At 45.2% G+C, this 14704-nt stretch overlaps 2 protein-coding genes across 10 annotated transcripts in view; one reads left to right on the top strand and one right to left on the bottom strand.

Annotated features, from left to right (window-relative positions):
• Positions 1-14704, top strand: part of C6H3orf18 (chromosome 6 C3orf18 homolog) — a 44457-nt gene that overhangs the window by 346 nt on the left and 29407 nt on the right. For all 6 annotated transcript variants that reach the window (XM_056525151.1, XM_056525152.1, XM_056525149.1 and 3 more), the window contains exons 2-3: positions 4652-4884; positions 12331-12356. In XM_056525151.1, coding sequence (XP_056381126.1) covers positions 4708-4884; positions 12331-12356 — 203 coding nt within the window. In that variant the 5' untranslated portion in view covers positions 4652-4707. The remainder of the gene's footprint in view (positions 1-4651; positions 4885-12330; positions 12357-14704) is intronic.
• The window catches only part of HEMK1 (HemK methyltransferase family member 1), a 47956-nt gene that overhangs the window by 31573 nt on the left and 1679 nt on the right, over positions 1-14704 (bottom strand). Inside the window, exon 1 of one of the 4 annotated variants that reach the window (XM_056525145.1) lies at positions 12198-12288. The exons of 1 other annotated variant lie outside the window; for it this stretch is intronic. Coding sequence is in view for 2 of the 3 variants with exons in the window: in XM_056525140.1 (XP_056381115.1) it covers positions 11484-11522 (39 nt within the window). In the remaining variant the exon portion in view is untranslated. Of the gene's footprint in view, positions 1-11483; positions 11544-12197; positions 12289-14704 lie in introns of those variants that run through there. 2 more of the 4 variants (XM_056525140.1, XM_056525142.1) reach the window with 2 other exon arrangements.

Here is a 14704-nt window from a genome sequence, read left to right as displayed (position 1 = left end):
TTACTTTTGTTCTCTATGTATGTGCATCAGACAACAGAACATATGTTTCCACCCTGCATGTCACCTTGTACACAACTGACATATTACGGAAGAAAATACCGATATATCTGTGCCATTAACTTATCACTTATCATTTATATTACTTATATCATTTATATACCCGTCACCTCTATAGATACAATGTTTTATTCCCCAGTCACATTCCAGAGCCGCAGAGTCCAGAGCTGATTTTAGTACGTACCTGCCGGACAGTAATGGACATGCTTAGGAAGGATCCGTGTTTTGTCTTGGGGCTAAATATATATAACGTTATGAGATTACCATAAAGCTGAGGCTATCTTTTTGTGAACTGGCTATTTCCTGTTGGAGTTTGTGCCCCCAAACTACAAATCCCATAATTCCTTGTTTGTAAGTGTGAGGTAACTTTTCTCCCTCCTACCCACCCATTCAAATACACCTGTGATCTCTTCAATGCAATAGACTAGTGTTTTCTGACCAGGGTGGCTCCAGCTGTTGCAAAACTACAATTCTTGCAGAGTGATCTTCATCTCACTCAGCAGTTGCTCCACCCATTTGAAGCAAACACAGGCCCCCCCTGATAACCTGACTAGTGATGTAATGTCTCGGGCCGCACTGCAACCTGGGAAAACCTGAGACAACACTTATTTTGTATGCTGTTAAAAATAAACTTCGGGGCAAAAAAATCACATAAGAATTGTGAGATCACCATCACACACAGGTACAGACACTATATTATGAACTACACTAACTTTACAGCCCCTGTAGCATAGTCCAATTAAAAAAATAAATAAATAAAATCCCGGAATACCACTTGGGTAATGCATTGGGGCCCTTCCTGGCACTTACATTTAGTGGATCCTGCTGTACACTTCTTAACACAGTGTTAATATACCCTAAGGGCTCGTTCACACGAGCAGATCCACAGTGTATTTTACACTGCAGATCTGCCGACAGTGGACCCCTACAGTGTGTCTCAGATGTGCCTGCTCGGAGCGACAATCCGCCACTACGAGCAGACACACTGCTGGAATGTACTCGCACACAATGTGGCCGCTCTACCTGCTCCCTGAGCTAGGCCGAGAGCAGCCGTGATGTCTTCGCATGTGCTCAGCGACTCGCACATCGCTGTGTGTCTGCTCGTAGTGGCGGATTGCTGCTCCGAGCTGGCACATCTGAGACACTCTGTAGGGGTCCATACGCTGTGGATCCGCCCATGTGAAAGAGCTATTAGGGTGCGTTCACACACACATATTTTCTACTGCATATCTGCTTCAGCAGATTTTGCTGCCCATTGACTTCACTGGGCAACACAGGGGTGTGGAAATTTTATAAAAAAAACTACTTGTCCACGGGACTAAAATGGAGCAAAATCTACTTGTCCCTCATGACGATCCACTTGTCCGGGCCAATTTTCGCTTTTACGCTCTAATTTTTTCCCCCTTGCCCTATAATAGCCCTAACTACCTACTATAATGACACCTTTTAATTTTTCAATAACATATTCTCTGAACAAAAAAAAATATATATATATATATTTATTAAGGGAAGTGAAATTGAAATAGTAAAAGATAATTTAGCAGATTTGGTGGTTTTCTTTTCTACGCCATTTACCTTGTGGTCAGATAACATGTTAGTTTTATACTTGAGGCCGCCTGATTACAGCAATATTAGATTCCTCATACAGATGAATAGAGTTCTATTGAACTCTATTAATCTGTGTGCTCTGTGATCCATTGATAGAGCCTAGTCCAGCCAGGATCTATCAATGACAGAGCCGGGACAGCTGGAAGCAGAGGTAAGCCCTCCGGCTACCTCCATAGTGGATCGCCCCCCTGCGATCGCGCTGCGGGGGGACGATCCACCACACTAGCCCACCAGGGAGCATTCACATGTCCCTTTGGACGCCGCTGTCAGCTTTGACAGCGGCGATCTAAAGGGTTAATAGCCAGCCACGGCGATCGCCGCATGCTGGCTACAAGTGGTGGCCCCCGGCTACTGAGAACAGCCGGGGGCTGCAGAGTATGGAGCGGGCAGGAATCCCGAGCCCGCTCCATACTCCCCTGTGAGCGCCGTAAGCATCTCCCCGTGCAGACGTGTGGGGAGCGAAGGCAGAGGACGCAGGTCTGCACGGGGAGAAATAAGCCACACCCCCCTCATCTCCCCCCGCACGTCTGCAGAGCAGGGGAGAGAAGACAAATACTGTACACCGCTTCTCATCTCCCCTGCTCTGCTTCGGAGGACACAGGCTGCAGAGTATGGAGCGGGTAGGAGTCGGGAGCCCGCTCCATACTGACTGCAGATCGCCGCCGCACTTGTCAGGTCCGGCCCTGCTTGCCCGAAGCCGGGCTAAGGGCCAGACAAATTCACCTGCCCGGTGCCCAAAACTGCTTGTCCCGGGCGTCGGGCGATAGGAATTCCACATCACTGCAACAAAATCTGCAGCAGCAGATCTGCAGCAAAAATACGCACATGTGAAACGTACCCTTAGGGTATGTTCACAAGGACGCTGTGGATCCGCCGACGATGGACCCCTATGTTGTGCTTTCATCTGTGCCTGCTCATAGCGGCAATCGCTTCGCCTGCGTAGTACACATTGCGGCTGCTCTCGGCCTAGCTCAGGGAGCAGGGGAAGTGGCCACGATGTGTGCGAGTATACTGCTCAGTGCGAGTATACAGCGGATTGCTGCTATGAGCAGACACAGATGGAGGCACAATGGAGAGGTCCATTGTTGGCTGATCCGCAGTGTAAAATACGCTGCAAATCCATCCGTGTGAATCTATACGCGCATATTTTCTGCTGAAGGTTTGCTGTAGCAGATTTTGCTACTCATTGAAGTTAATGGGCAGCAAATTCACACTACGGAATGTCTGCATGGAGAATCTCTGATTTTGTCACTCCCCCTCCCATAGACTTGCATTGAGGGGGCGGGGTGTGGCATCACACGGGGCGGAGTCGTGACGTCACGCTCGTCCGCCATTGTGGTCGGGCTCCGAAGCTTCCAGCGTTGCCGGTGTGAGGTGGAAGCCGTACAGGTGGGTGCAGAAGCTGAGTTCCCGGGGGCCCACAGCAGCGGGACCCCGGCAATCTGACATCTTATCCCCTATCCTTTGGATAGGGGATAAGATGTTTAGGTGTGCGGAGTACCCCTTTAAATAACCGCACAAAAACATAGAAAGCAGTATTTTGTTTATCCCATTATTTTTCAGTAAAATGATGAAAACCCAAAGGACACCATTAAAGGGGTATTCCAGGATTTTTTTTTTTTATTTGACTATGCTAAGGGGCTGTAAAGTTAGTGTAGTTCATAATATAGTGTCTGTGATGGTGGTCTCGCAATTCTATTTTGCCCCAAGGTTTTATTTTTAACAGCATACAAAATCAGTGTTGTCTCAGCTTTTCCCAGGTTGCAGTGCAGCCCAAGACATTACATCATTATGTATCATATTATGTATATCAGAGGGAGCCTGTCTTTGCTTCAATGGGTGGAGCGACTGCTGAGTGGGAGGAAGGTCATTCTGCAAGAATTGTAGTTTTGTAACAGCTGAAGGTGCCCTGGTCAGAAAACATTGGCCTATTGCATTGAAAGGATCACAGATGTGTTTGAATGGGTGGCTTTGTGGGAGGGAGAAAAGTGACCTCACACTTACAAACAAGGAATTATGGGATTTGTAGTTTGTGGAAATGAACTCCAAACAGGAAACACGCGAAGATAGCCTCAGCATTATGGTAATCTCACAATATAGCCATTTAGCTCCAAGACAAGCACAGATCCTTCATAAGCATGTCCATTACTGTCTGGTAGGTACATACTAAAATCACCATAATACCCATTTAAAATCAAAAAGTTCCATCAGGCTTTGTCGGAGTCCATCATGCACCAAACTGTCTGACTCGTGCCGTGAACAAAATCTGCGATGGAGAACCTAAACTGAGCCTCCAATACAGATGAGAACCTAGTTATATAAAAGTACCAATAAGTAATTACAGTATTATATACCGAGGAAGTGGCCAATGGAGCACAGATGAATATTTTTGCCTGGAGTGCCTCTTTAACACCAGGCCATGTGCAGTAGTTTGGTAACGAGAAGCACAATGAGGGAGATTTATCAAAACCTGTGTAGAATAGAAGTGGTGCAGTTGCCCATAGTAACCAATCAGATCGCTTCTTTCATTTTTCACAGACCTTTTTAAAAATCAAAGAAGCGATCTGATTGGTTGCTTTGGGCAACATCACCACGTTTCTTCTACACAGGTTTTGATGAATCTCCCCCTATATGTGCACTGTTCACAACTATGTGATCTCAGCTAAGCCATTCAGGATAAATCGGTCAGCTCACTGCAGATTCCTAATGGCAACTAAAAGAACGGTGAATGCAGCTCTGGATGTGACTGTAAAATAAGACCTGGCATTCCTCAGACACTGATCTGCCATGGGTTAGCTGTGAGATGTGGGATACTAACTGGAAACCAGCAACTTTCACTAAAGCTCTGGGGGTGACTGCAGTAAAGGGGTGATGTAGGTCAGGTTAAGTATGAGATGGGTTAAGCAAAGGATTTATATGGTCCATAAAGTGGAAATGCCCTTGAAGACTCTCCCTTATAACTTGTGTTCTGTCTCTTCACCCGCAGGTTTTCTGTGTAATGTGTGATTATGTGCCCTGACCGATGGTGATGACCGCACAACCATGAACCATAATAGCAGTGTGCAGTCCCCTCTAAATCTGGGGGTCACCGTGGAGCCTGGCACTGCTACTCCCCTCCATAACAGTACGGGGGGATTCATGATCACCGACAAACCTACTGTGGGAACCTGGCTACTTTCTTTGGGCATTGTGACTGTCATTGGACTGGCAGTGGTCATGGTATGTTGTTTTATGTAGCTGTGGTACAGATTACGTACCTCACCTGCTTGTAGACTAGAAACAGACTATAAGATTTGATCCAGTTCTGTAATCTTCTGCTTTATTTTTTTATTTTTATTTTCAACTATTTTGAAAATCTCTGTTTGCTTTTATTGAATGGAAACATTCCTGGTTTCACCCAGGGGCCTAAAATAAATAAATAAATAAATAAAAATAAAACTGAAAAGAAAAGGATTGCAGTAAGTCTGGGTTCACACCACATTTTTGCAATACAGTTCCCGCATCAGGTTTTTAATAAAAAAAAAAACCCGTATACGGTTTTTCACCCGGACCAAAAACCGCCAGTTTTCTGTCCGGAAAGAAAAAAGTAAAAAAACGTATGGTATGAAAAACAGAGACAACCATGTACATTATGGTGCATACGGTTTTGAATGGGAAGTCTATGGGTATGGTTGCATATGGTGTTTTTTTTATTTATTTATTTATTTTTGAAACCGGATAGCAAAATCGTGGTGTGAACACACCCTTACACATGTTTTGCTATACATATGTTTATTCCCTTTGTGTGTATTGGAACTAAACCAAAAAGGGGAGGATATAAAGTAAATTGGACATAATGTCACGCAAAACTCCAAAAATGGGCCGGACAAAATTATTGGCATCCTTTCAAAATTGTGGTAAAAATAAGATTTCAAGAATGTGATGCTTCTTTAACCTCTTCAGGATGCAGGGCGTACAGGTACGCCTGTGGGAATTTTGGCAGGCATCCTGTGCAAATGCCTGGGGGGGGTCCTGAGACCCCCTGTGTCGTCGATCGCCGGTCTGAATTGATCGGCCATCACAGACATGGGTGGGGGGGGGGGGTCATTTGCATGGGATGACTACTGAATGTGGTGGCAATTCCGGGTCATATGGGTCTACGGTGACCCAAAAAATAAGGCATAGGAGTGAGGGATAGGGGTGAGGTGGCAGGGGTGCCACCCCTCCTATCCCTGCTATTGGTTGGTCAGAAGCGACCGACCAATAGCAGATCGGGGGCAGGGGGATTAAAGTTCGGTTCCCCCCGCTCTGCCCATACATGGTATTCCAGGCAGAGCAGGGGAACCGTGATGTGAGCTGCAGCGGTGGAGGTCCCTTACCGATCGGTGGGCGGCGAACCCCCAGCTTGCGCAGCGATTCTGCTGACTACGGAAGTCGGATAGTTGTTGCCTAGCAACATCTGCAGGGCGACAGTTTGGAGACCACTATGCAGTGGTCTCTAAACTCTAGCCCTCCAGATGTTGCAAAACTACAACTCCCAGCATGCCCAGACAGCTGTTTGGGCATCCTGGGATTTGTAGTTTTGCAAGATTTAGAGGGGTACCGTTTGGAGATCACTGTGCAGTGGTCTCTAAACTGTGGCCCAATAGATCTTGCAAAAACTCCAACACCCAGGATGCCAACACGGAAGTTTGCTGTCTGGGCATGCTGGGATTTGTAGTTTTGCAACATCTGGAGGGCCACAGTTTGGAGATAACTGTGCGGTTGTCTCTAAACCGTGGCCCCCTAAATCTTGCAAAACTACAACTCCCAGCATGCACGAACAGCAAACAGCTGTCTTAGCATGCTGGGAGTTGTAATTGTGTGCCTCCAGCTGTTGCATAACTACATCTCCCAGCATGCCCTTCAACGATCAGTACATGCTGGAAGTTGTAGTTTTGCAACAGCTGGAGGCACACTGGTTGGAAAATACTGAGTTAGGTAACAGAACCTAACTGAAGGTTTTCAAACCAGTGTGCCTCCAGCTGTTGCAAAAGTACAACTCCCAGCATGCACAGTCTGTCAATGCATGCTGGGAGTTGTAGTTTTGCAACAGCTGGAGGTTTGCCCCCTCCCCCCCACCATGTGAATGTCTTCAAGTTTGACCTGGGGAAAATTTTCCACTGAAGCGCAAACTCCTAGCGGGAAACTCACCGTAAACCCCATGCCAATGCTAATGTACCCTAAAAACACTACACTAACACACAATAAAGGGTAAAACACTACATATACACCCCCTTACACTGTGCCCCCCCCCAATAAAAATGAAAAATGTATCGTACGGCAGTGTTTCCAAAACGGAGCCTCCAGCTTTTGCACAACAACAACTGCCAGCATTTTCGGACAGCCATTGACTGTCCAGGCATGCTGTGAGTTTAGCAACAGCTGGAGGCACCCTGTTAGGGGTATTCTACGCCAGTGATTCCCAATGTCCACCCCTATGCAATCCCTAATTTAGTCCTCAAATGCGCATGGTGCTCTCTCACTTCAGAGCCCTGCCGTATTTCAAGGAAACAGTTTAGGGCCACATATGGGGTATTTCCTTACTCCTTTTTTTTACCCCTTATGAAAAGGAAAAGTTGGGGCCTACACCAGCCTGTTAGTGTAAAAAAATAACAATTTTTACACTAACGTGCTGGTGTTGCCCCATACTTTTTATTTTCACAAGAGGTAAAGAAAAAAAAGACCCCCAAAATTTGTAACACAATTTCTCCTGAGCACGAAAATACCCATTATATGGGCGTAAAATGCTCTGCGGGCGCACAACAAGGCTCAGGAGTGAGAGCACGCCATGTACATTTGAGTCCTAAATTGGTGATTTGCACAGGGGTGGCTGATTTTACAGCGGTTCTGACATAAACGCAAAAAAATGCCCACATGTGACCCCATTTTGGAAACTAAACCCCTCACGGAATGTAACAAGGGGTAGAGTGAGCCTTAACACCCCACAGGTGTTTGAAGAATTTTAATTAAAGTTGGAAGGGAAAATGGAAAAAAAAAAATGTTAATGGGAAAATATGGAAAATGCCCCCCAAAATGTGTAACCTCATTTCTTCTGAGTAAGAACATACCCCATATGTGGCTGTAAAGTGCTCTGTGGGCAAACTACAATGCTCAGAAGAGAAGGAGCACCATTGGGCTTTTGGAGAGAAAATTTGTCCGGAATTGAAGGCCATGTGTGTTTACAAAGCCCCCATAGTTCCAGAACAATGGACCCCCCCCCCACATGTGACCTCATTTTGAAACTACACCCCTCACGTTATAAGGGGTGCAGGGAGCATTTATGCCCCACAGGTGTCACAGCCCACTGTTCTGGCACCATTGGGACTTTGTAAACGCTCATGGCCCCCGACTTACATCCCAAACAAACTCTCTCTCCTAAAGCCCAGTGGCGCTCCTTCTCTAAAGATGAGCAAAGTTACAGTAATTCGATTCATCACAAACTTCTCGGCTTGGCAGTTGATGACTTTATCCTGCATAAATTAGTTCAGCTTTAAGGTGCTCCGGAAAAGGTGGATACAGTCCTAGGAGAGAGTCTCCAGCCCACCAGAGCACCTGAAAGCTGAACTAATTAATGCAGGCTAAAATCAGCAACTGCCGAGCCGAGAAGTTTGTGACGAATCGAATTACTGTAACTTTGCTCATCTCTATCCATCTCTCCTGAGCCCTGTAGTGCACCAGCAGATCACTTGACATCCACACAAGGGGTATTTCCATACTCAGGAGAAATGGTTACAAATTTTGGGGGGCATTTTCTCCTATTACCCCTTGTAAAAGTGTGAAATTTCGGGGAAAATACAGCATTTTAATGAAAAAAAATAAATTTAATTTACACATCCGACTTTAACAAAGTTAACAAGTTGTCAATCACCTGTGGGGCGTTAAGGCTCACGGTACCCCTGGTTATGTTCCTTGAGGGGTGTAGTTTCCAAAATATTATTATTATTATTTATTATTATTATTATTTTTTTTTTTTTTTGGCACCATAGGGGTTTCCTAAATGTGACGTGCCTCCCCAAAAACTATTTCAGCAAAATTCACTCTCTAAAATCCCATTGTCGCTCCTTTCCTTCTGAGCCCTCTAGTGCACCCACAGAGCAACTTTCTGAATGTCATTTTGAATACTTTGTGGGGTGCAGTTTTTATAATGGGGTCATTTATGGGGTATTTCTAACATGAACGCCCCTCAAATCCACTTCAAACTGAACTGGTCCCTGAAAAATTCTGATTTTTAAATTTTCGTGGAAAATTGCTGCTGAAATTTGAAGCCCTTTGATGTCTTCCAAAAGAAAAAAATGTCAACTTTGATGCCAACATAAAGTAGACATATTGTATATGCAAATCAATATAGAATTTATTTGGAATATCCCTTTTCCTTACAAGCAGAGAGTTTCAAAGATAGAAAAATGCTAAATTTTCATAAAACTTTAGGATTTTTCACCAAGAAAGGATGCAAATAACGACAAAAATGTACCACTGTTAAAGTAGAATATGTCACAAAAAAACTATCTCTGAATCAGAATGATAGGTAAAAGCATCCCTGAGTTATCAATATATTAAGTGACAGTGCTCAGATTTGCAAAAAAGGCTGCGTCCTTAAGGTGAAAATAAGCTGTGTCCTTAAGGGGTTAAACTCACCTGGGGCAAGTAACAGGTGTGGGCAATATACAAATCACACCTGAAGGCAGATAAAAAAAAGGAGAGAAGTTCACTTAGTCCTTGCAGTGTGTGTCTGTGTGTGCCACACTAAGCATGGACAACAGAAAGAGGAGAAGAGAACTGTCTGAGGACTTGAGAACCAAAATTGTGGAAAAATATCAACAATCTCAAGGTTACAAGTCCATCTCCAGAGATCTAGATTTGCCTTTGTCCACAGTGCGCAACATTATCGAGAAGTTTGCAACCCATGGCACTGTAGCTAATCTCCCTGGGCTTGGACGGAAGTGAAAAATTAATGAAAGGTGTCAACGCAGGATAGTCCGGATGGTGGATAAGCAGCCCCAAACAGCTTCCAAAGATATTCAGGCTGTCCTGCAGGCTCAGGGAGCATCAGTGTCAGCACGAACTATCCGTCGACATTTAAATGCAATGAAATGCTATGGCAGGAGACCCAGGAGGGCCCTACTGCTGACACAGTGACATAAAAAGGTAAGACTACATTTTGCCAAAATGAACTTGAGTAAGCCAAAATCCTTCTGGGGAAAACATCTTGTGGACAGATGAGACCAAGATAGAGCTTTTTGGTAAAGCACATCATTCTACTGTTTACCGAAAACGGAATGAGGCCTACAAAGAAAAGAACACAGTACCTATAGGGAAATATGGTGGAGGTTCAATTATGTTTTGGGGTTGTTTTGCTACCTCTTGCACTGGGAGCCTTGAATGTGTGCAAGGCATCATGAAATCTGAGGATTACCAATGGATTTTGGGTCGCACTGTACAGCCGAGTGTAAAGCTGGGTTTGTGTCCGAGATCTTGGGTCTTCCAGCAGGACAATGACCCCAAACATACATCAGAAAGCACCCAGAAATGGATGGCAACAAAGTGCTGGAGAGTTCTGAAGTGGCAGCAATAAGTCCAGATCTAAATCCCATTGAACACCTGTAAAGAGATCTTAAAATTGCTGTTGGGAAAAGGCGCCTTCCAATAAGAGAGACCCGGAGCAGTTTGCAAAGGAAGAGTGGTCCAACATACCGGCTGAGAGGTGTAAGAAGCTTATTGATGGTTATAGGAAGTGACTGACTTCAGTTATTTTTTTTTCCAAAGGATGTGCAACCGAATATTAAGTTAAGAGTGCCAATAATCTTCTCCAGACCATTTTTGGAGTTTGGTGACATTATGTCCAATTTGCATTTTTTTCCCTCCCTTTTTTGGTTTAGTTCCAATACACACAAAGGGAATAAACATGTGTATAGCAAATCATGTGTTACTGCAATCCTTTTCTGTGAGAAAGACTTCATTTTCAAATTTCAGGGGTGCCAACCTTTACGGCCATGAGATATATATTGTGTTTTTATGTACACAGTGACTCCCCCAGCAGACTGAATGCAACTCTGAAGTATAATACAATTTATAACTCAGGACCTATTACAGGATAAGTAATATATACCGTATGTACAATGTGACCCCCCCCAACCCCAGCAGAATATAGGATGCAGCTCTGGTGTATAATAATGGGATATATATCTTTATTGGAGAAGTAATGTAATGAATGTACACAGTGACTCGACCAGCAGAATAGTAAGTTGAGCTCTGGAGTACGAGATATAATTCAGGGCAGTACAGGATAAGTAGTGTAAGTATCTGTACTCCATCAGCAGTAGAGATGAGCAAACTTACAGTAAATTCGATTCGTCACGAACTTCTCGGCTCAGCAGTTGATGACTTATCCTGCATAAATTAGTTCAGCCTTCAGGTGCTCCGGTGGGCTGGAAAAGGTGGATACAGTCCTAGGAAAGAGTCTCCTAGGACTGTATCCACCTTTTCCAGCCCATCGGAGCACCTGAAAGCTGAACTAATTTATGCAGGAAAAGTCATCAACTGCCGAGCCGAGAAGTTTGTGACGAATCGAATTTACTGTAAGTTTGCTCATCTCTAATCAGCAGTATAATAGTATAGAGTATAATATAAGATAATCAGTATAGGACCCTATTGCTGTGCGCAGGATGCAAGCCCGTACATAGTAAGTCCACCAGCAGAATAGTGAGTGCAGCCTGTAACTCCTGATTAGTACAGGATAAGGAATATAATGTACCCAGGGACTCCCCTCTATATATAAAGATTAATTCTCTGTGTAATACCTGGTGGTTACAGATTTTGGGAATGATGTGAAGGTTCATCTCCTTTCTGCTGATTTGGAGACAATTGGGGAGATTTATCAAAACCTGTGCAGAGGAAGAGTGGTGCAGTTGCCCATAGCAACCAATCAGATTGCTTCTTTCTTTTTCCACAGGCCTCTTTAGAGGCCTGTGGAAAATGAAAGAAGCAATCTGATTGGTTGCTATGGGCAACTGCACCACTCTTCCTCTGCACAGGTTTTGATAAATCTCCCCCAATATAACTCCACATTTTTGTTTGCAGTTTTCAAGCCTGCAAAGTTCACTTCTCTTTTTTGCTCCTCTTGACATCGTGTCTTATATTTTACTATTGCCCAAAGCTGTAGTCACATGACGGCGATCTGTTTTTTTCATTGTTGGATATTTAGCTCTTTCACCAAGCAGTGTGCTGTTTTCAACCAAAGAAAGAAGCATTTCTGCTAGGCATGGGATCACAGCAAAACCTGTCTTATGGATTGTTCATGCAGCTCTGGATGTTACTGCAGTGTTTCCCAACCAGGGTGCCTCCAGATGTTGCAAAGCTACAACTCCCAGCATGCCCAGACAGCCAACTGCTGTCTGGGCATGCTGGGAGTTGTAGTTTTGCAACAGCTGGAGGCACCCTGGTTGAAAAAACACTGTGTTACTGAAATATAGACACTTTGTAGATCAGGCTTGGCGCAGGAATAATAAACATACTCGTTGTTATGTAGATAGATGCCACATGATTGTATCCAGAAGATGAGCTATGGCCGACGTTACAGTCCCTCTGTCATCTGCAGTTTTTCTTCTCAATTCTGTCTCTCCTTGTCTCTTGTTCTGCTGCCTCCAGGTTCTGTACATCAGAAAGCAGAAGAGGTGAGCCCCCTGCTGCTTCCTCACTGTTAGTGATTACCAAGGCTTTTCCTTCTTCTTTATCAGCATAAAAGAAAATTGTTCCAGTATTTAAAGGGGTTTTGCAGGGCTCTATAATAATCTGGTGCTCACACTACTTAGTGTGTCTGCTCTTAAAGGGGTACTCCGGTGAAAAAAAATTTTCTTTTAAATCAACTGGTGCCAGAAAGTTAAACAGATTTGTAAATTACTTCTATAAAAAAATCTTAATCCTTCCTGTACTTATTAGCTGCTGAATACTACAGAGGAAATTCTTTTCTTTTTAGAATTCTCTCTGATGACATCACGAGCACAGTGCTCTTTGCTGATGTCATTATAATAATAAGAATAACTACTCTTTATTTATCGTTGTCCTTAGTGAGATTTGAATACAATACAGGAATATGGGTGCACTATGTAAAAAGCCTAATTGGCTGCATTTGTGGGAGTGGCGTGGGGTATATAAACTCCCCTCTCCCACAGGTAGGGGCGTATGACTCGTGGGCGGTATCTCTCTCTTGCAGGATACCGTGTTAGGGCGTACGTCTCGGAGGTGTCAGTCGTTTGCAGTTGGTTGCAGTTATTTTCGTGTTTCAGGTTGGTGAGTATCACTCCTGCCGCAGCCCCAGGCCCCTGTCCCGGTTACCCGCCTGTCACCTGCTCGCTGCCGCTCTGGGGGAACGCTGCTCCTGCGGGTCGCGCGGCCCTTCCTCTCCTGCCGGCCGTCAACACTTGCCGTCAACACTTACACTTACACTCTGCCCTAGCTTTTGTTGGTTTTTGCCATTCTTCTTTACACTTATCCCAGAACACCATCAAACTTCACTTAACAGGTCTTCAACACCACAGGTCGCTCTCGCACCCTCACGCCTCTTCTCTACTCTCTGCTCATCCGATCAAAGCAGCACTCAAGGGTATTTCAGTCTTGTCGCACCCCAAATCTCTTTCTCGCGCACCGGTCACGGGGGATCTTTTCCGGGCTATGTCTTCCTTACTGGACACGCACCCTTTTGGTTTTCACCTCAGCACGGTCATCAAAGCTGCCATACACCTTGCTTTATACGGCTTCCTTAGACCGGGGGAGTTCACGCGCACTGGCTGCAGAGCACCCGGGCCAACCCTGAGCCAGCTATCATCCAACAGGCTAGGTTTCACTTTCACCCTTCCATCCACTAAAACCTGCAGATGGGGAGCATCCATCAGATATTTCCCCACCTCACATCAGTGGTGCCCAGTCTCATCTCTCACCGACCTCCTCTCAATGCTGTCCGGGCAAGCAGCGGACAGTCCGCTCCTCCCGGTGGCTGGGCATGCTCTGTCTTCCTCCCAGTTTATCAGATACGTCCGCTCCCTAGTCACCATGCTAGGTCATGATCCCGCTGTCATCTCAGGACACTCATTCAGGATCGGGGCGGCCTCCGCAGCCTCCAAACATGATGTCCCAGCTCACATCATTAAGAAGCTAGGCCGCTGGAACTCCAGCTGTTTTGACCGTTACATTCCGGATCCCTCTACCGAAATGGCTAATGTGTTTAAAGTTTTGGCGTTGTGATACAAATAAAATAGAGTTACACCCTACTCTTGACTCTTTGCCCTCTATAGGCGTGCCCTCCGTCGCGGTTATTGGGCACACCTCATCCGCTGTTTGTATTTTATAATTCTGTAATAGGTCTACCGGGGTTCCAAGGCTTAGGACGGTAAGTACTCTTGTTCTCCTTTTTTCGTATACTTGCTCGTACGGCCTTTCGAGCCATGACCAAAAATCTTCAATATCTTCAAGGCAGCATTAAGGTAGCACCTGTGAGGCCAGGCACCCATATTAGCCAACTCAGGTGGGGCTTGCAGCTTGCCTCCCTCCTCCCATTGCATGTATGCTCAGTCACACTGGAGGGTATCTGGGAGGAAGTTGTGAGTCGACCGAATGCTGCCGTAATTGCCCACTGGCCCCTGTTTTGCTTATCAAGCACAGGTAGGATTAGCGTTAGGTCTCGCACCATCTTGAGAAACCTTGGCGTTGGTGTGCGAGCTCTGGTGTGTCCTTCATATAAGGATATACTGGCGAATGTCTCAATTTTAACATCAGTGTTGAGGGATAGCCAATGTCATTGTATACATCTAGCACAGTAGTACATCCATATTCCTGTATTGTATTCTAATTGTTACACATCCTCACCGTCTATCTGGTGTAGGATTCTATTGTGGCACTTGTAGTCCGCTGCAGGCATCCTCCATTGTATGCATTTTTATGCTAGGGATCGCCCCTAGCAACGGACTACAAGGGCAGGATCTGCTCCCCCAGTATAAATGCACAACCGCATTTGGGGTTGAGCACC

The sequence above is a fragment of the Hyla sarda genome, chromosome 6 (assembly GCF_029499605.1).
Source record: "Hyla sarda isolate aHylSar1 chromosome 6, aHylSar1.hap1, whole genome shotgun sequence".
NCBI lineage: Eukaryota > Metazoa > Chordata > Amphibia > Anura > Hylidae > Hyla > Hyla sarda.
The sequence above is the reverse complement of the archived record's forward strand: the minus strand, read 5'-3'. Positions and strand labels throughout refer to the sequence as shown.